Consider the following 26,906-nt stretch of genomic DNA (forward strand, 5'->3'; position numbering starts at 1 on the left):
TCTCCCAGCAGGCTCCCGTGGAGGTTGTTGATGCTGCTACCCAGCAGGCTCCTGTGGATGTTGCTGAGGCTGCCACCCAGCTGTCCTCCATGGAGGTCGATGATGCTGTCTCCCAGCAGGCTCCTGTGGAGGTCGATGATGCTGTCTCCCAGCAGGCTCCCGTGGAGGTTGTTGATGCTGCTACCCAGCAGGCTCCTGTGGAGGTCCATGACGCTGCTACTCAGCAGGCTCCCGTGGAGGTCCATGAGGCTGGTACCCAGCAGGCTCCCGTAGAGGTTGGTGATACTGCCGAACAGCTGGCTCCTGTGACTGTCTATGAAGCTCCCATCCAGCAGACTCATGTGGAGGCTAGTGAGGCTGCCACTGAGCAGACCTCAGGGGCTGTTCATCGGGATGTCGTTCAGGAGGCTGCCACTCAGCAGCATTCTGTAGAGGCCTCTGAGGCTCTGCCCTAGAAGTTTCCTGAGGTTGTTCTTGAAGGGGGGGACCCAGAGTTCTCCAGTGGAGAGCCATGAGACTGGAGCCCAGCAGTCTCTGGATGTGCCATGCCAGTATTGAGCCTCCACGGGCTTCCTGGAAACCAGTTACCAGGTTATAAGGGTGACTCACATGTTGAACTAGAATAAATGTAGTACACATCAGTAATCCCACTCTCTGGAGGCAGAGGCAGGGGACTCTCTAGTTCTAGGCTAGCCTGGGATGAATGATGCAGTGATCTTTAGCCCCTGCCTAAGTTTCCAGACATGATCTTTGTTCTTTTTCACCTTTGTTCTTTTTCACCTTTGAAGTTGGAAGAATAGAAAAAGGCTTTGTTTTCCCCTAGTGTTAATGTTTGCAAACATAATTGAAAATATTCCAATAAAGAACTGCATCCTACAAAGTGCTGTTTGCATGGTAGAAAAGGAACAGGGTTCTTTATCAGCCAAGGCTGTTGGACACCCTCCCTCTCTCTTCTTGAGGAGGGTGGGGTCTCTTGGATTTTTGGTTCTCACCCCAGCACTCACAGGATCAAATACTTCCCTTGTTCCTTAACCCTGTATGTCTGGCAGGGATGGGGCTGCCTTGCAGGGCCAATGATTTTTCAGCCTGCTACTTTACTTGTGGTGCCTTGAGTGGACGTGGGGTTTGAAACTCGGTTATTTGACGAAACTTGCTTTGAAAGATCCGTTTGGTTATACCGAGTTGTCACTAGCTACTTTTTGGTTTTGGCTAGTGTCACTCTGGGAGGGACATTGTGGGAAGTCTGGGCCTGCAATGCTGTGCTCCTCAGGACTTTTCTGGGTCATCTGAATTCCCTGAAGTTGAAGAGAATGTGGGTTGAGTCTCAGAAGTCTGAGGTGGAGGCAGCCGAATGCTCCACATTCGTGCAGAAACATTCAGGTGGTAGGGCTAACAGCAGACAGTAATTGTGACATTTTTCATTTTAAAAGATGCCAGGAGGCAGGATTGAGGTGCTGTGTGTCTTTAATTGCAGCCCTCAGGAATCCGGGGCAGGCAGATCTCTGGAAGTTCAGGGTACTCCTGGTGTACAGAGCGAGTTCTAGACCAGCCAGAGCTGCACAGTGAGACCAAGTATCACAATTCTAGGAGATGCACTGAGGAGGGGAGGGCAAAGCGTGGGCACCTGTTCAGCAGGTCCTGTGTTCTGGGTGATAGAGCTGAGTCTAGAGATGATTGAGGACGGGATACCACGTTTAAGGAACCTCTCTGTGGCCATGTTCTTTTCTTTTTGAGGGAGGGTCTCACTGTAGTCCAGGCTGGCTTAGAGAATCTGCTTGCCTCTGCCTTTCAAGTGCTAGGATCAAAAGTGAGTGTGCTTGGTTTTCTGGTGAGCTAATCCTCTTTCCCTTACATTATGTGAAAATGGGCATTGTGAATTCCAGATATAAAGAACCAGGTTCGTGTCTGTGCTTGTGTGTAATTGAATAAATCCAGATAGGTATATGTAACATGAGGACCTGCTTGTTGGGGTTTCTGTCCTGCCCAGTTCCCACAGCTGATATGACCCAAAGAAAATCAGAGTCTACAGTTATAAACTGATTGGCCCATTAGATCAGGCTTCACATTAGCTCTTATAACTTATATTAGCCCATTATTCTAGTATGTTAGCCACATGGCTCAATACCTTTTTCATCGAGACAGGTCACATCCTGCTTCTTAGGTGTCTGGACAGGACTGGGAGGGAAATGGGCTTCCTCCTTCCCAGAATTCTCCTGTTCTCTTTGAGGAGCCTCTACTTCCTTTCCAGCTACTGACCCATCAGCTTTTATTTAAAACATAATTGACAGAATACAGAATTTTCCCACACCAGGTATAAATGAAGAATTTTACTTTGGTTAGGATGTATCATAGTGGTAAGTGCCTGTATACACAAGACTCTGGGTTGGAGCCCCAGCACCAAAAGAAATATATGCTGGTGATTTTACTTATTTTTGTTTTCTTGAGAAGAGATCCTGCTATGTAGCCTTGGCTGACCTGAAACTTGGTATGTAAACCAAGCTGGCTTCATCTTGGCTCTGCCTGCCTATGCTGAGATTAAAGCCATGGACCAGCACATCAGGTTTTTATGTATATATAGTTCATGGAGACATTAACAGGCATTGAACTCGTGTAGCTGCAGATGAAGTTCGACTTTTTGTTTTGAGACAGGCTCTCTGTGTAGCACTGGCCTTTCTGGACACTGCTGTGTAGGACAGGTTGACTTTGAACTCAGATCTCCCTCCTTTGTCTCCTGAGCCCTGGGATTAAAGGAGTGCACCAGCACCACCCAACTGACCCTGAACTCTTTTTTCCAGACAGAGTTTCTCTGTGGTTTTGGAGCCTTTCCTGGAACTAGCTCTTGTAGACCAGGCTGGTCTCAAACTCAGAGATCCACTTGCCTCTGCCTCCCAAGTGTTGGGATTAAAAGCATGTGCCACCACAGCTGGACTTTGAGTCTGATCTCTTGGTCTACCTGCCCTTACCTCCTAAATGATGGGATTACTGGCATCTGGACAATTCTAGAGATTTAAAACCATAACTATAGCTTTTCCCTCGTATAAACAGTATAAATGGGTTTCATGGTGACACTTTAGTGCATGTTTAATGACATGAACCTTGATTACATTTGCCAGTACTTTTGTCCCTGTCTCAGTTAGGGCTTCTATTGTTGCAACAAAGCACTATGACCAAAAAGGAAGTTTTAAATTGCATTTCTCAAGAATAAAAATTGCAGTCCTAAACTAGACCTAAAAGGTGCATGCCTTTAATCCCAGCACTTGGGAGGCAGAAGCAGGTAGATCTTTGTGAGTTTGAGGCATGCCTGGTCTACAAGAGCTAGGACAGTCTCCAAAAGAGAAACCCTGTCTTGAAACACACACACACACACACACACACACACACACACACACACACACACACTGCAGTCCTGTAAGTCTAATGCTAATTAATATATTAATGTATACCACTACTAAATCAAGATATTAAAATTCACTTCTTTCTTTCTTAAAATTGTTGGGGGTTGGAGAGATGGATCAAAAGTTAAGAGCTTTGGCTGGGGGCTGGAGAGATGGCTCAGCGGTTAAGAGCACTGACTGCTCTTCCAAAGGTCCTGAATTCAATTCCCAGCAACCACATGGTGGCTCACAACCATCTGTAATGAGGTCTGGTGCCCTCTTCTGGCCTTTAGGCATACATGCAGAAAGAATATTGTATAATAAATAAATAAATGAATAAATAAGTTAAAAATTAAAAAAAAAAAGCTTTGGCTGCTCTTTCGGAGATCTTGAGTTCAATTCCCAGCAACCACATGGTTGTTCATAACCATCTATAATGAGACCCGGTTCCCTCTTGTGTGCAGGCAGTACACTGAATACATAATAAATAAATCTTTAAAAGACATTGTCAGACTAAAATCTCTATCAATATAAATAATAAATGTAAAAAGAAAACCCAAAATGTAGTTTAGAAAATGCTCTAGAAGAAAAATAGTTTCGAAAATATTTTGGAGGATAATCAGAAGTTAGAGGTAATTAATGTTAGAATTTGCATTTTCTTCTACATGGATTTGTGCTTATTTGGAAAACTAACCCAATAGTCCTATTGCTTCATTGTGGCACTATTTTTCTCCATTTTAGCCACATTGATATGTGTAGAAACACATCCTGTATAACGTTTTGAAGAGCCTCAGTGGGATGGTAAGGAAAAATAGTTCCTTTTTATTCACTGTAGGCAAGGAAAACATAAAATACAGATTCAAGGAAAACATAAAATACAGATTTGAAAAACAGCCAGGCATGGTATTGCACCCCTTTAATCCGACTAATAGGAAGGCAGAGGCAGGCATATCTCCATTTGGGGAAGGCAAGCCTGGGGTAACGGAGATCCTGGCAATATTCCATGAGGACCGTACTCATGGCAAAGCCCAAACCACAATAACATGAGTATACACGGAAAAATTCCGTAGCACTGGATGGGCAGGTATAGAAGATGGTCAAGTCCACAGACTAAAAAAACCCGGATGCAGAATGCAGCCTCTGAAGCTGTGTAGGGCGAGTATGCTGCTATGCACGCGTCCGTCCCAGAGGCGCCTTCACGTACAGCGCGCATTCCAAGCACCACTTCCGGTCGGGTCAGAGAATTGCTTCCGGCGCCTAGGACGTGACGGATCGCATCACTTCCTTTTAAGCTCGGCGCCTGGGAGGTGGGGCCCACGCGGAGTCAACATGAGGATCGAGAAATGTTATTTCTGTTCCGGGCCGATCTACCCTGGCCACGGCATGATGTTCGTCCGCAACGACTGCAAGGTGAGGCGGCCGTGGCCCGCGCGCCTTCGACGACGGCTGGGGGCGGGAGCGCGCGCAGCTCGCGCCGGGTTCGTGGCTCCGCGGGGTGGCCTGGGCTGGGATTCCGGGCCTCGGCTTGCCGTAGGGTTAGGAACTCGGTCGAACGCAGGCTCAGGCAAGCTTTCTGCTGCTTTCCGACTGCACAGGGAGCGGCAGGAGGTGGGAGTGTCTGGAGAGGTTAATGGACTTGGTGCTTGCGACCTCCTAAGAGTTCTGTATTGTTGAAGGTGAGCTAGGAGAGACTTCGAATGGATGGTCTTTGGGGAACTGGCTTCCTCGCGACCTTCACTTTCCCAGTTTGTCAGAACTTCGGGAGCAAAACCTTCTTTAGCCGACAAGGGACGGTCCAAACTTGTGAAGGACAAGGTTTCAGTTCTTGACGCCTTGACTGACTGCTCCAGTTCTCAAGTTCAGGAAGCCTCGGAGCACGCACCCCTCCTGGCTACACCGGTTCATTTCCCCCGAGTTCTGTGTTTCGATTTCGGCATGCGAGGGGAGAGAGCATCCTATGTAGGAAATTGCCTTATTTGAATAAGAGGTGCAGAACAGAACAGTCTGAGTCTCAAAAAAGAATTGGAGTGTAAATGACAAAGGCTTGGGGTGGGGCTGTTAATGTGTACAGTATAGAGGGTGAAGTTGTGACAGGGCTCCTTACATAGTACATGCATTTACACTCTTAATTGGGAGTGAATCCCATTCCTCTAACTCAGAATTGCATGTATGTAATAATGTACTTTGGTCCCATTTGAATCGGTTACCCTCTCCTCCCCCATTTGCTGGGTTCTTTTCTTTCTTCTTCCTTTTTGTGTGTGTGTGTGTGTTTTTTGTTTTGTTTTCTCGAGACAAGGTTTCTCTGTATAACAACCCTAGCTGTCCAGGAACTAGCTCTTGTAGACCAGGCTGGCCTCGAACTCACAGAGATCCACCTGCCTCTGCCTCCCAAGTGCTGGGATTAAAGGCATGCGCCACCACCACCTGGTGTGTACAGGCTTTCTTAGTTTATGTAGTTCATATTTTTCTTTTCAGCTGGTGTCACTGGGTCACACACTTTAGTTATGATCAGTGTTCTCAGCTAGAACCCAGTTAACCTCAAAGGCTACTTTTCATGGTTCTTCCACAGGCACACAGCTTGCTTTATTTTTAAAGACGTTATAGGTAATAAAACAATTTGGCCTAGACTTGGAAAAGCCTTACTATCCATTTCAAAACCACATTGAAGTGTTAGTAAGCTGAAGGTTGGTGCCTCTTTGGGATGAAGATGGAGAATTAAAGCAGTGAAGACTCTGCCTTAGATCTGTGGATGTGGTCACATCCAGCACACAGCATCAGAGCAGGTGTCCATAATCAGAGCAGGTAGGAGGCCGAGGGAGGAGGATTCCGAGTTGCAGGTCAGCCTGGACTTCACAGTAAGTCTTTCAGAACAACAGCAAAAAAGTAATTCGCTGCAGAGCTCATTGTTAATGATACAATGACAGCGAAAAAGAAGAGGAAAAATGACCTATTAACAGTTTTATTTTTGAAAATATTTTGTGCTTTCAGCCAGAAGGAAGCAAATTAGGGTTCAGTGTGGCTCAGAACTCAGCCTCTAGGGTTGTAGGAGTAGGATTCTGAGAACAGATTTAAGGAACTTCTCAGAGTCGTTCCTTCACTTAGGTCAGTGGAAGTTTTAGTCTCTTTTGTCTCGGGAGTTTTCACTGTTGTCAGGGATGTTTGACCCCACCAAACACCGAGTTTCCTTCTGCTCTGCCGTCTCATGTGTCTCTTGGTGTTGTCAGCAGTTGCGCATGAGAACCATTGTCCTGTCTTGGATTTTACAGCAGTTCTTGTTGGCTGGCTAGGAGGTGTATCCTGACAGAAACATTTTTGTTGTTGACTCCATTGTTTTAACTTTGAATGTCTTAATAGGTGTTCCGATTTTGCAAATCCAAGTGTCATAGAAATTTCAAGAAGAAGCGGAATCCACGCAAGGTCAGGTGGACTAAAGCCTTCCGGAAGGCAGCCGGCAAGGAACTCACGGTGGTGAGTACAGTGAGGGTCGCCCAGCCTGATCATGGGGTCCTTTCACGTGGTTGTGAGTGCTTTATTTTATTTGGCCGTGCAGACTCTCATTCTCATGTGATCCTAAAATTGAGGGAAAAACTGCCAACCCCAGCTTGTAGAAGTTTTTTTTTAAAATCTCCACAAAATTGTTTTGGTCTTTGCAAAGAAAAAGGGAAAAAAAATTATTAAATGTGTTGGATGAAGTGGAATTTGCCCTTTAAAGATTGAGAGGCGTTTGGGAGAAGAGCTGATGTGTAATAGCACTGAGGCGCGGGTGAGGTTTGGAACAAATATTAGCAGTTTCTGCGTGTCCTTGGTTGGGCTCTGTCAGAGAACAGAAGCTAGCTAGTCGGTATAGGGGACGCCGAGGGCTAAGGGGATGCCTTGAAAGATTTGATGCCAGGATCTCTTGAAACTTGTCCACGTTTGGTCTCTGAAGAGGGAGAAGATGGAAGCTGTAGCTGTCCTTTGCTGGAGAAAGATGTTTTAAGTTATTGTACCGCTCTGTGGCTATTGCCTCCCCCTAACCCTGTGACCCCTCCTCCCTTTGTGTAATCTCTGGTTCTTAATATCAGAGCTGTCTAGTGAATACAACTGCATGTTGTGTAGGATGGGAGGCCAAATCACAGATAATTTAAAAGAAAATGTTGAGTGTGGGTGAAGAAACACGATACCATCAAGGCCAGAGAGCGAGGTGCCACCTTCCTCTACCTCCCGCCAGCTGCCTTACTTTACTGCTGAGCACATTGTGAGCTGAACAGAGTCTCAGCATTTGTAAATGACATAGCCAGTGTGGGGTTAATATTCATTTGAAAGCCAAGGAATACGGGCAGCTTTTCAAACTGTTTTGCATGTCTTGAGATTAATGCTTATAACTATTAAAATATACCCATTTGGAGGGTCCAGAGCCACACAGGGCAAAGGTTACACCCTGCAGGTGTATAGTTTCACACTTTCACTGTAACAGGCTCTTTCTTAGATGGAAACAATTTGAATTCTTGGTGTTTGGCGTGTGCGTGTGCGTGTGCGTGTGCGTGTGTGTGTGTGTGTATCAAGACAGGGGTTCTCTGTAGCTTGAGCCTGTCCTGGAACTCACTCTGTAGACCAGGCTGGTCTCGAACTTGCAGAGATCCACCAGCCTCTGCCTCCCCAGTGCTGGGATTAAAGGTGTCCACCACCACGCCCGGCTGGTGTTTGACTTTCCATGTAAGGAAAATGGTTCAGATGACGGAGGTTGCTGGCTGATTCTCGTATGGAGCTGGGAGACTGGGGAAGCCTTTTCAGTTTGTTTGTAATTCTCGTGGTTGGTTGATCGCTCCTGAAGGAGGGAATGGTCTTCCTCCCCCCTGAGAGTCCCCCATTTCCCCAGAATTTGAGCTGTTTTCAGCTAGTTGAGAGCTGGTACTTCCTAGTATTATGGGGAGGGCATCTTAATATTCGACTACTTATGATTTTTGTGAAAAGGAGCATATTTTAAACAATGATTGCTTACTACCCTCTTAACCTTCTGTACCATCTTCTAGGACAACTCATTTGAATTTGAAAAACGCAGAAACGAACCTGTGAAGTACCAGCGAGAGCTGTGGAATAAAACTAGTAAGTTTCGGGGGTGGGGAGTATCGGGGGAGGCTGTTGTGACCATTTGGTAACGTTAAATGCTGCCTTGTATGAATATTAAACTTGCCTCCTTGCTCGGCTCTTTTTCATCCCGTGTTAATGGTCCTGTTGGTGTTTGTCTTTGCTATTCCAAATTCTTTTTAGAATTTGACTAAATTTGGATACATCAAATTGACTGGTGTGTCCATATAAAAATAATCTAATTATTAAACTTGAAGTACCCACCCAAAATAAAAACCACCAAATTCTGAAAGAATAAATAAGGGAAATGTTTCGGTGGGTGAGGCAAGACCCAGCCAGGAAATACACAGATGTAGTATGTGTCGCCAGTCTAGAGCGGCTGCTCCAGGGTCAGGTCATGCCTGGTCTTAAGATGAAAAGGTACTGCACTCAAGCCCATCAGTGCGGATTTTAAGGGTGTACTACTTGTCTGGGCAATATCCTGATGTTGCAGTTCCAAAATTAAAAGCTGTACTATTCAGCACTTGTCTTTTTTCTCCTTGAAGTAGGCAGGGACTTCAATTGAAGGGAGGATAAGTTTATAAAACTTAATTCCTTCTTTTCATTTTTTAAGAGGATCTTGCTGTGAAGCCATGGCTGGCCTTGGCTCACAGGCCTGGCCTTCTGAGTGCTGGTGTTCTAGGTGTCCACCATATGTACTCTTAGGCTATAGTACTTTTGTGTGTGACAGGTCCTCTGCTCTGCCTTCTCTACTTCCCATAGTGCTTTAATGCAGCCGTCGGCTTTTAGACCATACACAGTTCCTGTCCTCTTTCGGAAACTCCTGTTTCCGTTCCTTGGTTCAGGTATTCCAGGCTCATTCCTCCATTGGGAATGCTGTAAGAAGCAGTATGGTTCTGCTTTTCTTCCTGTCTGGGTTCTGTTCATCTTTTGTATTGAATCCTAGAAACAGACTTTTCAGAAGTGTTTGTGTAGACAGTGTGGGAGTCTAACATTGTTCCCTGAACTGCCTTATGCAGTTAACAGACCTGAGTAGTGGGTGCAGCCAACACCTCATACCTGTAGCTCTGTCATAGCGATTGTTTCGTATTGAAGTTTTTCATTTAAGCCAAAGTCATGCAGAAGTATTTAACGAATTGTTATAATCATACTGCCTGAATGTGCGTAAGTTTGCTGACTTGTAATTTTGTTTTTAGTTGATGCAATGAAAAGGGTTGAAGAGATCAAACAGAAACGGCAGGCTAAGTTTATAATGAACAGGTATGTATATTTGTAGAGGAATAATTACAAGATTTCTAGAGGCACTGGTGTTCTTAAACCTTTTTTTATTTTGATATAACTTCATACTTATAAAAGTGTAGGAAGAATAGTATGGCGAACACTTGCATATTTTCTCTGCATTTTACTTTCACTTTATCGCTGCCCCTAGGACAGTGAGCTGAAGACATTGTGCTTCCTACTTTTTGTGTGGTTATCCATCCTGTGTAAGACTCTTCCTCACTTCAACATGGTGTGATGCAGGACTGTTGTAACCAGCAGAGCCTGCTTCCACTTCCCACACAGTAAGCTTGTTGGCCTGCTCTGTCTTAAAGGCCCAGACGTTTTCTGAAGAGTCCATAGTCATCAGGTTGTTGGATAGAACGTTTCTTCATGGGGTTTTGTCTGGCTAGATTTAGGTAGGTGCACTTGAAAGGAGTGCCAGTCACCACAGTGTCCTTGCTCAGGTGTCCTGGCACTGTTAGAGTGGTGTCTCCGGGTCTCTCCCTAACAGTTATTCTTTCTTTGGTAATTGATATGGAGCAGATTCTGGAAAAAGCTTGTTACTCCTCAGTCTTGTTCTTGTTTTTGGCCTCCCTAGGAGAGTCTGACCTCGGGCAGTGTGGAACTTTCTCTCCTATAAAATGGCTTTCCCTTTTTACCACCTTCAGAATCTCTCCTTTATTCATGTAAACATATTGGATCTGTGCTCATGGGATCCTGTGGTGTTTAATGGGCTGTGATTCATCTTGATGTTCTGCATGGCCCACATTTGGCCAGAGGGGGTTCCTCAGGCTCTCCTAGTTCAAGTTGACAAGTCATCTTCATTTTTTTTAGTTCTTTGTTGTTTCATGTGTGGACAGCAAGAACTTCAGAGTTCACATGCTTTCCCTGTCCCAGCAAGGGATTAATTAGCTTTAGAGGAGCTAATTCCTGTCTTGAGAGCAGGAAAATACACTTTTATCTGTTACTAATTTTTTTTAAGAAAGTTGATTTTGTGTAGGAGTGTTTTGCCTCATGTGTTTATGTGCACTATGTGTGCACTGCACTTTCAGCAAAAGGCGTCATCTCTGGAACTGGAGTTACAGACAGTGCGGGCCACCATGCAGGTGCTGGGAACTGAGCCTTGGGTCTCTGCAAGAGCAACTAGTGCTCTCAATCACTCAGCCGTCTCTAGCTTCTTTCTTTCCTTTTTTCTTTGAGATGGGGTCTTACTGTGTAGCTCTCGATGACATGGAACTCAGATTCTCCTACCTCTACTTCATGAGTGCTGGATTAAACGAGTATGCCACTACAGCCAGCCTCATTTTTTAATTGTTCATGTCTATGCAGACTGTGTTGTGTGTGAACATGCCATAGTGTGTATGTGGAGTTCAGAGGATACCCTGCAGGAGTTGTTTTTTTTTTTTTTTTTTTTTTTTTTTTTTTTATTTGTGGGTCCAAGGGATTGAAAAGTTAGGCTTGTCAGCAAGAGCTTCTACCCCTGAGCCATGTCATTGTCCAAAAGTAGTTTTAAATCTGAACCCAGCGGAAGTCTTAGTAAAGAGGCGTGCTGTGGCAGTGTTCTGGCACCTCAGAAGGTGAGCATGGATGTTTGAACAGCTCCTTTAGCATTTCTGATGAATGTCGTTAAGTGTTTTATGGTCCTGTAATTTCTGAATAATTAACAAAGCTACACAGCATGGAGAATGTGCTCTGTGAGGTGGAAGGACACAGAGTGGCAGTTGGGAGACCGCCTCGTGCGGTTGAGCTTTGGGTCTGCGCCGTGGAAATGAGCTCTGAGCTCTCAGCCCGCAGTCAGACCCCATTCTGTCGGCAGATGCACATTGAGCCCTCGTGCACCACCCCAGGTACAGTGGGTGCGGTGAATGAATAGGCTGCTAGAGAGAAATCTTGCTTAGTTAGGAACATGAACATAATTTCCACAGAACTATTAGGGAAGAGAACGACTGTCAGCGAGGGCTCAACAGGTGACTTTGCCTTGGTTTGTGTATAAACATGTTTGGGAGCCGGTTGATTCCTTCTTGGCCCACAGCAGTTGTTGCTGGGTGGAAGGTGGGAGAACAGGAAGGATCAGAAGGGCGGCCGCCCCTGTCCAGTCCCGCCTGTGCCCTGTGCAGACAGCATCGGCAGTGAGTGAGTGGCTGTGGTGGGAGTTCAAATCTCAGAAGTTTTGGTCACTGCAGTTTGTCTTTGATGCATTTTATCATAGGTTGAAGAAAAACAAAGAACTACAGAAGGTTCAGGATATCAAAGAAGTCAAACAGAACATCCATCTTATCCGGGCTCCTCTTGCAGGTAAGTAGAGAGACAGAAAATCTAATTTTTGTGGTTAGTGTAATTGGGCCCCAGCTAACTTCCTAAAGCTGTTTTGTAAAACTTGTTGACCTGTAAGTTCCATCTGCCCAAGGACCAGGTAACTTTCTGGAATGTTGGGAGTTGTAGTTCTTAGAAAATAAATAACAAAGCCTTGAGCTGGAGAGATGGCTCAGAGATTAAGAACACTGGCTGCTCTTCCAGAGGTCCTGAGGTCAATTCCCAGCAACCACATGGAGTGAGTACTGCGATCTGGTACCCTCCTCTGGCGTGTGTGTACATAGTAAATAAATAAATAAATAGAAAATAACAGCCTCCTGTGAAAAAACTTTGGCTGTTTGGGTTTTTGTCCTTATGAGCCCCTATAAAACATGCCTGGGAACCACTCTGCCTGGAATTCCCGCGAGTGGGCCTGGCCAGAGTCCATCCACCTGGCCAGTATTTAACATTTAGTAGAAACTTGCTTCAAATTTGGCTCAAAATGGTGGAATTGGTTTTTTATGGCAAATCTCAGGATTGACAGAGGCCCTGCATCCTGGTGGCTGAAATCACATCCCAGCCTTGGGTTCTGGACTCCTCAGCCGAGTGATGTAGGGTGTGCATCTGTTTGTGGTTTTGCATGGTTCACTAAGGTTTGAGGAGTTTGAGATGAATTTGTAGAGTGCTCTGCATTTGTAGGAACTCTGAGGAATAGTGGTGTGACTAGTATTCCTAAGTCCTTAGAAGTGGCTGCTGCTGTAGGGAGTCACACTCAAGTTTCTGCGCTTTATGTTTCCCTTATATTTAAAGTTGGGTTTATCTTTGGAGAATCTCATGCATAAGTACTGTATTACTTACATTGTGCTACATCTTTTAAAGGCAAAGGAAAGCAGCTGGAGGAAAAAATGGTACAGCAGTTACAGGAGGATGTGGACATGGAGGGCACTTCCTAATGGTGCCGCCTGCAGCCAGCCCTGTGCACACTGGAAACCAGTGGAGACTTTCGGTCCCTAAGTTATTGATTGGTTACATAATGTCCCCCAGGCAAAGGTGACTCACTGCTCTCTCTACAGTGCAGCCTGTAAAAGCATCCATTGTGGATATTAGGTCTCAACTCAATGTTCTGCTTCATTGTGTTATGCTCACAGAAACATGAAAGTTTGTGTGTAGATGAAGGTGTGAACCCTGGGCATAACATAGTTGAATTGTTGCTTAATGGCAGCAGGCAGCATTTCTGCACTGACTATCATGCTAGTGTGAAATTTGTAATAAAGTAATATTTTCCTTGCACTAGGATAGTCTGTTTATTAGGGTTATTGATGCAGAGCTCACAGCAAGGAACTAACCGTTCTCATGACAACCCCAGTCTCTTGTTTTGCTTTTGTCTGTTTAGTATCTCCTTAGAGTTGCATAATGGCCTCATACAGTGCCACTGTGCTGCTGAGTTATGCTGGGCTGTCTGCTCTGCTTCAGCCGTGTAGTCGGCAGCTTGTGGGGGTGGGGCGGGGCTTACTAAACTTCCTGAATGGTACCTTGTTATTGCTTTGGAGAATGCTCAACTCCAAGTTGGGAGTTCTGCTCCCTCCTCCCCCAATTCTCTCCAGCCAGCAATGGTCTAGAAGCAGAAGAATCTTGGTGCCTTTTATTTATTTTTTATTTTTTTTTGGTTTTTCGAGACAGGGTTTCTCTGTGGCTTTGTAGCCTGTCCTGGAACTAGCTCTGTAGATCAGGCTGGTCTCGAACTCACAGAGATCCGCCTGCCTCTGCCTCCCGAGTGCTGGGATTAAAGGCATGTGCCACCATCGCCCGACTCGTGGTGCCTTTTAAATTTTATTTTGTGGTTTTTTTTTTTTTTTTTTTTTTTTTTTTTTTTTTTTTTTTTTTTTTTTTTTTTTTTTTTTTTTTTTTTTTTTTTTTTTTTTTTTTTTTTTTTTTTTGAGACAGGGTCTCTTTGTGTAGCTTTAGCTGTCCTGGAACTCACAGAGATCTACCTGCCTCTGCCTCCTGTATACTGGGATTAAAGGTGTGCCATCACACCAAGCATTTTTGATTTTCTTAAAAAAAAAAAACCCAGCCAAACAAAAACTCTTTGTTTTTGGAAAACAGAATGGAAAGACTGTTGCCTATTAATTTGTACATAAATAAAACCATTTCTAAAGTGAGTGCCTACATATTTTTCAACTTTTTAAAATTGATTCTTTTATGTCACATCATGCATACAGATTCCATTCATCTACCTGTCTCTTTATATCCACCCTCTACCCTTACAGCCTACCTCCCAAAATAAACAAGATGTTAAGAAAACCAAAAAACTAAAACTTACATTAAAAAAGAAAGGGGGAAAAAAACAAACCAAAAGAAAACCGTCTCATCATGGAAGCTGTGGTGTGACCCCGTGAGTCACACAGTACACCCTTTAGTCCATACATCTTTACTTGTATGTGTTCATTGCAACTGTCCTTGGTCTGGTTCAAGGCCTCTAGCTTCTACCACACTCAGTTCTGGCCCTCACTGGCACTCCTCTTGGATGTCCTGTTGTTGACTAGTGTCATGGAGGTCCTGCAGCTTTGGATCTGCAGATCTGGCCCCTTCACATGCTCTAGCAGTTCATAGATGAGGTAGATGTTGGGGTGGCCCTGCTCACATCCCTGGTTCTGGGCCTGGGTGGTAGATGGTTGGTCAGCCTGCCAGCTTCCCTTCATCGACACCACCAGAGTGAGCTCTCGAGCATTGCCCAGGCTAGTTCACTCATTGCTACAGGCGGCAAGGAGCAGGGCCGGTTCTGCTCTCATGCATGTGGGACCAGCTTACCTGCACCCACACCACCAGGGCCTACTCTCCCAAGTGCTGCAGTTGGTGAGGTGCAGGACCGGTTCTCCTGCTCCTGTGCCCCTGCCCCAGCTCTTGCCTGCTGCAGGTGGCAAGGGATGAAGGTGGGAGGGTTGGGGTAGGGCATCTTTCCCTCACCCATGCCACCACATGGCAGATGGGGGTGGTGGTGAGGTTGGTTCTTTTATTCTCACACCCTTGGCCAGCTATCTGCACCCCCGCTCAACAGTCAGCCCTACTGTGTTCTCTGGGAGGGGTACGGTGCCCACTCTCCCATTTTTCTTATTTGAAGGTACTAAGCAAAAGTGCTATGTGTCTGCTCCTTAGAAGAGACGACCTACACATTATAAGTAGGTTTAGTTAATTAAAGGGCAATATGTAATTCATAATTCTTGGTAGTTTTTATGTTATGACTATGTTAAGAATAGTAAGCTTGTATATTAAATTTTATAGGACCACATTTGGAGTAAATTAGGAATCTTTAGGATTATATTGTTATAATGACTAATCTTGTTTTTTTTGAGACAGGGTCCCATGTATCCTAGGCTGACCTCTGTAGACCAGGCTGGCCTTGAACTCACAGAGATCTACCCTACCTGCTTCTGCTTCCTGAGTTCTGTGATTAAAGGTGTGTGCCATGCCTAACACCTTTCTGTTTTTGTTAACATTTACTTATTTCATGTGGGTGCGTGTGTCACACGTGTGAAGGTAAGAGGACAGCTTAAGGGAGTCGAGGAACTCAGATCCCCAGGCTTGGTGGCAAGCACGTTTACCCACTAAGCTGCCTCACCAGCCCCAGTCTTGCATTTAATTATAGGCAGTGAAAATGTGGATCTGTGGACAGTGTTGGGAGACCTATGTGCCTGTTTTTTCCTCCTTTCACTCTTTTTTTTAAATATTTATTTATTATGTATACAATATTCTGTGTGTATGCCTGAAGGCCAGAAGAGGGCGCCAGACCTCTTTACAGATGGTTGTGAGCCACCATGTGGTTGCTGGGAATTGAACTCAGGACCTTTGGAAGAGCAGGCAATGCTCTTAACCACTGAGCCATCTCTCCAGCCCCCTCCTTTCACTCTTGATTAGTAAGTTGAATTACAAAAACTTGAGGCTTCTGGAGATGTAGGGTCATAAGCTTAAGGATGAACACTTGCATAGTGCCCAAGTGCTCACCAGAAGCTACCTCAAAAAGTCCTAGTGTCCGATTTTTAAAAAGGATCTATTTTATAAATACGTATGTGCACCACGTGTGTGCCTGCTGTTCACAGAGGCCGGAAGAGGGTGCTGGATCCCTGGAACTGAAGTTACAGACTGTGAACTGCCACATAGGTACGGGGAATCGAAACTGGGTTCTCTACAAGAGCAGAAAGGACTTTTAACTGCTAAGACATCGGTGCAGCCCTGCCTATAGATACGGTATGGCCTGTTTGTAGTTGGTATTATTAACGTGCATAAGGACATCATATATACTCCGCTTTTCTTGTAGTGAGTGTGTTTCAAAACTGGTAGTGTCAAGAACCGAGCCTTGTACTCTGGTGACTCGGGAGCCCACTGCTTTGCCCTGAGAACAGTCAGCTTGGGGAAACTGACTGCATCGAACTGAAGTGAAAACATTTCACATAAAGTATTTCTGTCAGAAACTGTAAACTGATTTTATATTAAAACTTTTTTGAGTTTGTTTAAAGATTTTACGTGTATGGGTGTTTTATCTGTGTACCACATGCGTACAGTACCCACAGAGGGCAGAAGAGGGCATCGGATCCCTGGAATTGGGGAATTGAACCCTGGGTCCTCTGGACGAGCAATCAGTGCCCTAACCACTGAGCCCTCTCTCCAGGACTCTGATCTGGTAACTACCAGCACATGGCTTTGAGCTCTGTCCTAAATAGTGTGTGGGATGTCTGGGTGTGTCGCTGGTGCTCAGTGTAAGCCCACTAAAGGGAAAAGCCTCGCGGGGAAGGAGCATGTTGGGAGGAAGTAAGATGATTTGGAGCAGCTGAAGCTTTCTTGATGGTCATCTGTGAGTGATGTTTGAGGCAGCAGATGCAGGGAAGTGAAGGCTTCTGGAAAGCAGTGCAGCAGCACCGCCAATTATGGCGTCAGCACTGCAGGAATTCGTCCTGAGATGCGTGCTATTCTTGGTATCTTGGTATTCCAGATTTTCTCAACTCCCACTTTCACTTACAGGCAGTTCCAATCCAGCGCTCTTTAGAGTGTTGGTGCTGTGGGTGAGGGTGTTTGACCGGCTCTGCTGCTGTAGCTGAGAACAACAGTCACTGGGAAGTATGCAGTTCATGTCTTACAGGACCATTTCCATCTACATTGCCTTGTGCTAGTCCTTACTTCCCCCAACATGGTCAGGAGTACTGTCTACAAGAATTCTGTCTCTTGTGCTAGGGCTGACGGTCCTAACCCAAGCTTCAGGGTTTATCAGAGGCGGGTTCTGAAAATGCTGTGTGCCGCCAGAAGTATCTATCTGCTAGCAGAGCATCTAGGATCATATTCTCACAGTGGGCGGCACTGGGAGATAACACGTGCATGATTAATGTGGGATTCCCCTCTGTGTGCTGTGATTACCATTAATGAGTTAAGAAACTGCTTTGGACCTATAGCAGGGCAGAACTTAGCTAAGCAGGGAAAACTAAACTGAATGCTGGGAGGAAGAAAGTGGAGTCAGAGAGAAGCCATGGAGCCACTGCCAGAGTCAGACATGCTGAAACTTTGCTGGTTAGCCACTGCCATGTGATACACAGATTAATGGAGATGGGTTAAATTAATATGTAAGAGTTAGCCAATAAGAAGCTAGAGCTAATGGGCCAAGCAGTGATTTAAATAATACAGTTTCTGTGTGATTATTTCAGGGCTAAGCAGCTGGGAACCAACAAGCGGCCTCCCTACTACACATGATGACACTCCAACTTCACTGGGTTAAGTGAACCTGGGAAGCAGCAAGGGCTCTTGGGAGGGGTAATCTTGGTTGTCAACTAGGATGTGTGGAATTGACGACAGCGACAGCTGCTAGGCATTCCTATGAGGGGCTTTCTTGGTCCGATTATTTGAAGTGGGAAGACCCTTATCAAAGGACATGAAAGAAGGAAACTGCTTTTGGCCGCTTGCCTTCTCTTCTGGAAGTTCGTCTGTTGTGTGGCTGAAGCATTTGGACCTTCCAATGTAGACTGAAGAGCTAGGTCTCCAGCAATCCTCCAGGCCTCCAGACCCAGCTGGGACTGCTGGCGTCCTTCCTCATGGGCCTCTGCAGTGTGAGACAGCCAGTGTTGGAATACCCAGACTATAGTGTCAGCTGGTCTAATAAGCCCCTTGTAATATACACATTCGTTCTCTCTTCTGTTCCCTAGAGAACCCTAAAGCAGCCCTTAGGATTGATGGACCGTCTCCAGCCATTAGAATCTGCTGTGGCTTCAGATGGCCCTCCCCACAGAGTTCATGTGTGTAGCAGCATTAGGCGGGACTTAGCTGGAGTTGTTTGGGTCATGACGAGTGGACTCATGCTGATTATAAAAGCGCTGACTGCTGGGTAGTTGAGCTTGTGCCCTCCCTCCTTCACCTGTGCTGAGATGCCCCTAGAAGGCCACGAGTGCACGCAGCCCTTTGCTCTCCGGACTCCCCAGTTCCAGATCTGTAAGCAGTAAGTGCTTTTCTTTATAAATGGTCTAGCCTCAGGCATCCTGTTACTGTAGCAGGGATTAGACTAAGACAGCAGCCTGGAAGTTTGGATCCAAGCAGTCGAGACTGAGCTGCAGTGGTGTCAGAGAAGTTGACTGAGCATGAGAACTGCCTGGCACAGGTTTCTATGGCTGGCGCCTGGGCCCTCTCCCTGCAGCAGGGCAGTAGGTGCGTCTGTACCTGGAGCCCAGGTGTCGGTGTGTTTAAACCAGTAGCAGGCGATTCTGATGCAGTCCCGAGATGGAGAGCATTCGAAACGTCTCGTTTAGGTGTTTAATGGAAAGAGTGCTTTCTTGGGAAGCGCTTTGCTCAGGACCATGGTGCTTTGCGTTCTCAAGTGGCTCGCCGGGATCGTGGGAAGTGTCTTGGTGTGCTGCTTGGATAACCAACGCTACGGCAGTTAGGCCATTTTCTGCTGTCTCCACCGGGGTAGCTGATTGATGTTTCTTGCCTGATAGGATGAATTGTGGCACCAAGACAATCATTTCGATTTTCGATGGAGCTTGATTAGTGTTCTGTCTGTCCGGATAGATGTGACTATGGATCTGAGCAGGAGGATTTGTGATCCATTTGTTGGACTCTGTATATTTCATCTTTGATTCTGTTTATGAAAGGCCTGGCTAAGGTGCTTGCTTGAATCCCAAGTGAGCATAGGCCACAGCCCTGCCGTCCTGTTGGTGGCCCTGTCATGGTATAGCTTGTCACATACACAGTGAGCGTGCCCAGCTGCTGAGTGGGAGGCATAGGGCAGTGGTTCTCAACCTGCGGGTCATGACCCCTTTGTGGGGGTCAAATGATCCTTTCACAGGGGTCACATCAGATATCCTAATATCAGATATTTACATCACAATTCATAAATAGCAAAATTATAGTTATAAAGTAGCAACAAAAATAATTTTGTGGTTAGGGGTCGCCACAACATGAGGTGCTGTACTTAGGTCACAGAATAGGAAGGTTGAGGACCTTAGGGGCTTTTATTTAGAAGAGGCTTATGCCACCTGCAGCTGGGCAGAAGCAGAGAGCATGGGAGCAGTTTTCCAAGCCTATCGGGGCAAAGTGTGAATTCAGACGAACGACTGAGCCTCAGGTCGGACCGGAGTTAGTCAGAGCTAACTGAATCTCCCTTAAGGAGATCAATAAAACAACTGTCTTATGTCTTTGCTATTTCTTCAGAGAGAGGAATCTGTCTAGTCCTGAGGGCAGTGGGTGGTACTGTCTTCCAACACAACCCCATAACTAGTCAACAAACAGCCATTGCTTCCTGACCGCTACCAGAATGCCTTCCTGTAACTGCACTGCGCTGATGTGTTCAGGGTCTTGGGCTTTTACATTGTCTCTTCCCTTTAAGAGATTTATTTGTATCTTTAAATTAGGCATGTTACAATGTCCTTGAAAGTTAGAAAAGGCTGTCAGATCCCCTGGAGCTGTAATTAAAGGCAGTGAACTGTTACATTGGTGCTGGAAACCAATCCAGGTCCTCAGGAAGAGCAGCCAGGGGTCTTGACCTACAAGCTACCCTCCGGCATTCTGTTACATCTTTTTAATACTCTTTTCTGTTTTGGGGAGGCCAAATATATTTATTTGTAGTCTATTCAGGTTCAATTTCAAATGTCTTCCTTGATAAAGTAAGTTATAATACTTTAGCAATCTGCAGGATATTTGGATTTTTATCCGTTATTCTTCATTGTCCATCCATTTGTTCAGTAAATACTACCGAGCTAGCCATGTGCCAGGCATAACTAGATGCTGGGGACATTGTGATGGACAGAACAAGTGGATGGGAAGGATTTCGCAGATACAGGCAGACAGTTATCTCCTGGAAGAATAGGATTGGGGGGTGGGTGTTAAGTGTGTGTTTTTAGTTCATTCAATTTGTCTTCTTTTGTAATTGCTTTTGTTTTCTGAGATGAGGCTTCTCTTTTTAGCCCTGGCTGTCCTAGAACTTGATCTTTAGACCAAACTGGCTTTAAACTCAGGTCCACCTACCTCTGCCTCCAGAGTGCTGGGATCGAAGACATGCACCACCACCACCCAGCTATTTTTAATTATCTGTATGTATGTGGGAAGGTGCATACGAATGCAGGTGCCCACAGAGGCCAGAGGCAGCAGCTCCGTCTGGGGCTTGAGTTACATGCTGTTGGGAACTGCCCAGTGTGGGTATTAGAAACTGAACCTGGGGATTTTGCAAGGTCAGCTCTTACCTGTTGAGCCGTCTCTCCAGCCCTCAAATATTTCAAATGAGGACTCTAACTCCGCCTGGAAGCTTTCTTCTGAAACTGCTTGGGTACTTTTTTTCCTTCACTTCCATTGCTTCTTGGGTGTACAGAGATGGTTGTCTGGGTCTTTGCTGTGCACATCCAGACAGAATCCCAGCTGTGCCTGGTCTTCAGTCACTCCCTAATGTGGGCCAGTGTCCTCGCTGCTCAATTATGAGCTCCAAATATCTAAGCAAGCCTTCTCTTGTCCATTTTGAAAAGCTCTTAGAAGCACCTGGGCTGTAGTCTGAAGAAGCCAGAGGAGCTTCAGGTAACACGGGATCTGAACTCAGGCGGGGCACACAGCTGATGTCGCGGCTGCTGAGAACTCTGCCTGGACAGACCAGTCCAGCTCCATCTTCAGAGAAGCAAGAGAGTGAAGAGATGGCTAATGATCTCACTGGCTCTAAATGGACGTGTGTGTGTGTGTGTGTGTGTGTGTGTGTTCATGCACGTGTGTGCCCATATCTGGAGAGCAGAGGTAACCAGGTATTCCTCAGGAGTCCTGATTAATTTTTTTCCTTTGATTTTTTTTCTCTTTGAGACCGAGTCTCTCCCTGGGATCTGGGGCTTGCTGACTCCAGTAGGCTGGCTAGCCACTGAACCCCAGGGCTCTTTATGTCTTCTCCTGGCACTGGTTGTGGGTCTACATCACCACATCTGGCGTTTTATGTGGGTTCTAGCGATCAGCCAGCTTTTCGTGCTTGTACAGCAAACACTTTACCAGCCGAGCAGCCCTGTAGCCCCTCTAACATGGACTTCGATCTTAGTTATTTCCTCAAGCCCATCCTCGAAACAGACTGTAAGTCCCTACATTTGTCTGCCTGGTGTTCAGGGCCTTCGGCATGATGCCAACTAGTAGACCTGTGGTCCCTGCAGAAACTCTTGGCGGCTGATTAGAATTTCTATGGTATTCGATGTGGTATGCCTTTCAGGGATTACACCTTTCCATTCTCTTTGATTAGAAGTCACATTTCCAGGGCTAGGGGTCACGGCCTTTAATCCTAGCACTTGGGAGACAGAGGCAGGTGGATCTCTGAGTTCAAGGCCAGCCTGGTCTACACACAGAGAAACCCTGTCTTGGAAAAACCAGAAAAAAAAAAAAAGAGATCTGATTGGGCAGAACAAAGTACATGGTTTTGCATAATTACAGAGGGACAAGTGGAAGTGGCCTCAGGATTTCAGCTCTGCCAAGCTCACAGCAAAAGCGGGTCGTGAGATGCTGATAAGAAACGCCCGGGACAAATCCTCTCTGAGCACAGTCTCAATCCCACATCTGCAGGACAAATCACTCAGCGCTAATCACTTTAAGAGTGTCTGGTTCCATGCCTGTCTCCCACAGACAGCATCCTGGAGGCAGTCCTTGTCACGCTCCATTTAACTTGAACCATTAGCTTTGCTCAGGAAATCATTTCTCCCCAGACTTGTCTAGGTGGAAAGTTCAATATTTACTGGCTGCCTCTCTGTGCCTCTCTGACCTCCCCTAAGCTGGTGCTGTTGCAGTGTGTGCTTGCCTCCTGCTATAGCTGAGCACCATGCAGAACCGACAGTCAGGCTGGCATTTGTCTGGAAACGCTGTGCATTGAGAACCCAGCTGGCTGTGTCTGCTCTATCAAAGCTGAAAGTGAGGCTAAGCAGAGACCTTCAGGTCTTTTCCTGACATGCATGCGTTTGTTAACTGCAGCAGGAGGTTTCCACCTCACCCAGCTGCAGAAAGAAAGCACTTTGCAGACTGAACTGGAAAGGCCAGCTGTGCGGCTGGATGCAGGTGTGGGCTGCAGGGCTCAGTGCTGTTGTCAGATGGGTGTTAATCCAGGCTGTCAACTCTTTGTGTCAGGAAAGAGGGAAAGTGGGGCCCTGAATCCACTCTTCTCTACTTTGATACCTGTGGGGAGAGATTGTCTTCTTTAGCAGGAGGAAGGCACAGGGGAGGCTGACTGGTTTGGGAAGGGAGGGGCGACCCATGCCCCTTCATGAACCGATCCTTATTGGTTAGGGAATGGAATCTCTGTGTTAATCATGTTCTTGGAGGAAAGGGGAGGGGGAGAGAGAGAGAGAGAGTTCAGTAGTTAAAGAAGTATAGGTGGAAAAACCAGACAGGAAGTAGAGGTGGGTCAATGAGGACAGAATTCTGGGAAGGAGGAAGCCCATTCCTCAGCAGTCCTGCCCAGACACAGAAGAAGCAAGATATGACTGCCCCGCTGAATAAGGTACTGAGCCATGTGGCTAGCACAGACAAGAATAATGGGCTAATATAAGTTATAAGAGTTAATAAGAAGCCTGAGCTAGTGGGTCAAACAGTTTATCATTAATGTAGACCTATGTGTGATTTCTTTGGGACTTAACAACTGTGGGAACCGGGCAGGACAGAGAAACCCCCAATAACAAAACCCTGTCTCAGGAAACCAAAATAAACAAAAAGGAAGACAGGCTGTTCTTTTGAGAGTCAGTAACTCGGAGTAAAGTGGTATATGCTCCCCTACATGGTACAGGGGGGCTCATTGCTCCTTATCCCCAATTTCTCCAAAAATCTTTTTTTTTAATCAAAAAGACACAATGTGGTAACCTTTCCCAGATGCCATCTTGATGTGGGATTTCTCTCTGTATCTGTGAATACCACTGATGAATAAAGAGACTGCCTTAGCCTGTTGATAGGGCAGAACTTAGGTAGGCAGGGAAAACTAAACTGAATGCTGGGAGAAAGGAGGCAGAGTCAGGGAGAAGCCATGGAGCTTCCACTGGAGACAGACATGCTGAAACTTTGCTGGTAGGCCACAACCTTGTGGTGATGCACAGATTAATGGAGGTGGGTTAAATCAAGATGTAAGAGTTAGCTACAAATATGCATAAGCTATTGGCCAAATAGTATTATAAATAATATAGTTTCTGTGTGATTATTTCTGGAGTCTGGGCAACGAGGAAATGAACAAGCAGCCTTCCTTACAACACCATCTGAAGCCCTAGCCAATGAGAGGTATCCCGTAGCCCCCAGGACTCTTAACCCACAAAGTGCAAGCTTACTGCAGAGAGGGCAGTGGGACAGGAAGGGCTGACCAAGAGAACATTCGAGTCATCTGGCTTTTGAGAGTAAAACAGACAAATGAAAGGTGACTTTCAGGCTAACTGTTGACGACACCCAAAGTCACTTTGGATTTTGACTTTAAGGATCAGAAAGTCTGCAGGGATGGTGAGGCATTCCTCAGGTCTGAATGGCAGGGAATGAATTGTGTTTTAACACAGTTTATCTTTGGAAATAAGTTGACTGCTGGAGGAAAACGTAGATAGGGCTTGTGTATTCTGGGAAGAAAGTAAGGTGAGCCTGTGAGCCCAGGCCGGGAAACATTGGGACGTGAAGTAGGGGTCCTGTTGAGTGTGCAGTGGGAAGCCTGAGCATGTCTTGGGCTGACGTTGCCGTGGCGATTTGGAGGTGTGAGACTGTGCAGGCAGGTGGATGAGTCTGGGGAGGCGTCCCAGAACCACAGTGTGATCCGTTTGCTGGTTGGCACGATGTGTCTCAGGCACTGACAAAGGTAGATGGGGAAGCATTTTCGCTTGGAAAAGAAGCTAGGATGGGTAGATCATGGCAAATAAGCTAGGATGGGTAGATCATGGCAAATTCTCTAGCAGGGATAAAGCCACGGCTGCTTTCCCTCTTCTGCTCACCTTGTCCTCTGTTTGCTTTGGGCTCGACCAATAGAAAGCAACAGGCTTGCATCTGCAGATTGAGTGAATTCAGCTGTTGAGCTAAATGAAAGAACAGGGCTCATGCCGTGGTTCAACAGGTAAACGCACTTGCCTCCAAGGTCTGGTGAAATGCTTTTCAGTCTTCAGAACCCATGTAAAAAAGTCTAGAATGTGCTGTGGCAGAAACGAGAGACCCTGTCCTAAGAGGTGGAAGGGCACAGCTCACAACTCCCGAGCATTGCCTCCGACCGCCACACAGCTGGCTGGAACTCAATCCTCTGTTTACTTGGCCAGCAGATGGCATCTGCCAGGCTTTCAAAATCATCCCGTGGGCAGTGCCAGCCTTCCGTAGGGCTTGGGGGAGCACCGGGCATTCACGGTGTGTGTGTGTGTGTGTGTGTGTGTGTGTGTGTGTGTGTTTGTGGGGGGTCATGCTGCTCCTGCTGAGAGTAAAGTAGTTTGAACAGCCTTGTGGGGAGAACATTTTTCCTTCAAAGTCTGCGTTTTATAAAATTAGAGAGCCCTTGGTAGCAGCCTAATGCAGAGATGTTTGAGATAGTCTGAATCAATCGAGCTCTCTGCAGGGAGTGTGATTTCTCCAAAATGATGTTTGGAGACTAAAATGACCAAAGTTTCTCAAACCACCAGTTAGTAGAAGATGAACAACTCACTTTCCATCTACTTTCATGGACCTAATATGTCAATATTACATTTTTTATGTGTATGGGTGTTTTGCTTGAATGAATGTCTGTTTGTCATGCATATTCATGGAGGCCAGAAGAGGGCATCACATCTTCTGGACCTGGAACTGGAGTTACAGGTGGTTGTGAGCTGCCATGTGGGTGCTGGGAATCAAATCCAGGGCCTCTGGAAGAGCAACAAGCATTTTTAATTTATGAACTCTCTCTCCATCCCCTTATATTTGTAATCTGACAAAAAACGGATCGGGTGAAGTGGAGAGACGCCTCAGTGGTTAAAAGTGTAGTTGGCTTCCTTAGACGTTCTTGGACCACCAGCCCCCAAATCATGACGCGGAGACTTATTAATTATGAATGCTCAGCCTTAGCTTGGGCTTGTTTCTAGCTAGCTTTTTTCCCTTTAACCTAAGTTAACCAATTTCTGTTGATCTATGTGCTACCCCAAGGTACCTCATCTACGTACTATCCATCCCGCTTTCCCACTTCCTCCATGTCTGTCTGCTTGTCTGTCTGTCTCCCAGCTGGCTGGCTCTTCTTTTCTCCCTGCCTGCCAACCCTACCTATCCCTCCTCTGCCTAGCTATTGGATATTCAGATTTTTATTAGACCAGTCAGGTACCTTAGGCAGACAAGGTGAAACAGTAATACATCTTTACCTAGTTAAGTATTCTATTACTCAACATAAAAGTGTTTATTGCTTTTTTGTTTTGTTTTTTAAAGACAAGGTTTCTCTGTGTAACAGTCCTGACTGTCCTGGAACTAGCTCTGTAGACCAGGTTGGCCTCGAACTCACAGAGACCTACCTGCCTCTACCTCCTAGTGCTGGTATTAAAGGTGTACCCACCACCACCCGGCTCAAGTGTTGACTGCTTTTGCAGAGGATTGGAGATCTGTTCCCAGCATCCACATTTGGTAGGTCACAACACCTGTAACCAGCTCCAGGGAATACAGTGCCCCCTTCTGACCTTCAAAGGCATCTGCATGCACGTGCACACACACACACACACACACACACACACACACACACACACACTTGCATGCATGTAAATAAAAAAGAAAAAACATCTAGCTGGGCCCTGAATATAAAGAATAGACAAAACCAACTGAATCATCAAAATTAATGTTTTATTGTTTTTCAGGGATATATGTATTTTTTTTGCATCAAAAGCTACTTATTAGGAGCTACATTCTGTGAATTAGCCCCATGAGTGAAGTGAGTATTCACTAATACTTTTATTTTCATTGATTATTATTGTTATTATTGGTTTTTTGAGTGGGGTCTTGGTACATGCTCTTGACTATCCTGACACTATGTACACCTGGCTGGTCTCAGACTCAGAGAGATCCACCTGCCTCTGCCTTTCTAGTACTTGGGTAAGAGGCTTGTGCTACCGTGCCTTGGTTCACATCCATGTCTTCTCCCTTATTTGATAAAGAGTTTCGTGGGCTTCATAAACCTTGGGAAGGCGAGCTTGCAGGTTTGGTAAAAGACATGCTTAAGGATGAGCTCTGCCCCTGGATGTCTTGAGAATAGAAATAGGTATATGTTTGCACCACAGTGCTGAGGCCATTGTGACACGGAGCGTGCCATCGAAGTGTTTGTCCCACACTTTGGATGCATGCCATACGGTGATCTGCTTTGGGGTAACATGCAGCCGCAGTGAACCCACCTGCAGTCACAGGCGTGCTGTGACTGGGGTGACAGTCACACTTCTTTCAGGGACTGATTTGGCAGACAGCTTGCAAAGCCTTATTGCCTTCACC

At 45.9% G+C, this 26,906-nt stretch overlaps 2 protein-coding genes across 2 annotated transcripts in view; both read left to right on the forward strand.

Moving 5' to 3' along the window:
- Positions 1–515, forward strand: part of LOC126489861 (KH domain-containing protein 3-like) — a 2,607-nt gene extending 2,092 nt beyond the window's left edge. The window contains 1 exon segment of the mRNA XM_050124435.1: positions 12–515. Coding sequence (XP_049980392.1) covers positions 12–515 — 504 coding nt within the window.
- A 4,108-nt stretch (positions 516–4,623) lies between these two features.
- On the forward strand, positions 4,624–14,155 carry Rsl24d1 (ribosomal L24 domain containing 1). The gene is made up of 6 exons (XM_050127116.1): positions 4,624–4,784; positions 6,729–6,842; positions 8,387–8,459; positions 9,638–9,701; positions 11,911–11,996; positions 12,873–14,155. Exons 1-6 carry the CDS (start codon positions 4,704–4,706, stop codon positions 12,944–12,946), a joined length of 492 nt encoding a protein of 163 aa, XP_049983073.1. The 5' UTR covers positions 4,624–4,703; the 3' UTR covers positions 12,947–14,155.
- Positions 14,156–26,906: the final 12,751 nt, after the last annotated feature.

Source organism: Alexandromys fortis, unplaced genomic scaffold (genome assembly GCF_014885135.2).
Source record: "Alexandromys fortis isolate MF-2015 unplaced genomic scaffold, M_Fortis_MF-2015_v1.1 scaffold_22, whole genome shotgun sequence".
Taxonomy (NCBI): domain Eukaryota; kingdom Metazoa; phylum Chordata; class Mammalia; order Rodentia; family Cricetidae; genus Alexandromys; species Alexandromys fortis.

Coding starts and splice junctions, on each gene's coding strand:
- Rsl24d1 (XM_050127116.1), top strand. CDS start 4,704: ATGAGGATCGAGAAATGTTATTTCTGTTCCGGGCCGATCTACCCTGGC. Junction 9,702..11,910: donor GCTAAGTTTATAATGAACAG/GTATGTATATTT, acceptor ATTTTATCATAG/GTTGAAGAAAAACAAAGAAC. Junction 11,997..12,872: donor TATCCGGGCTCCTCTTGCAG/GTAAGTAGAGAG, acceptor CATCTTTTAAAG/GCAAAGGAAAGCAGCTGGAG.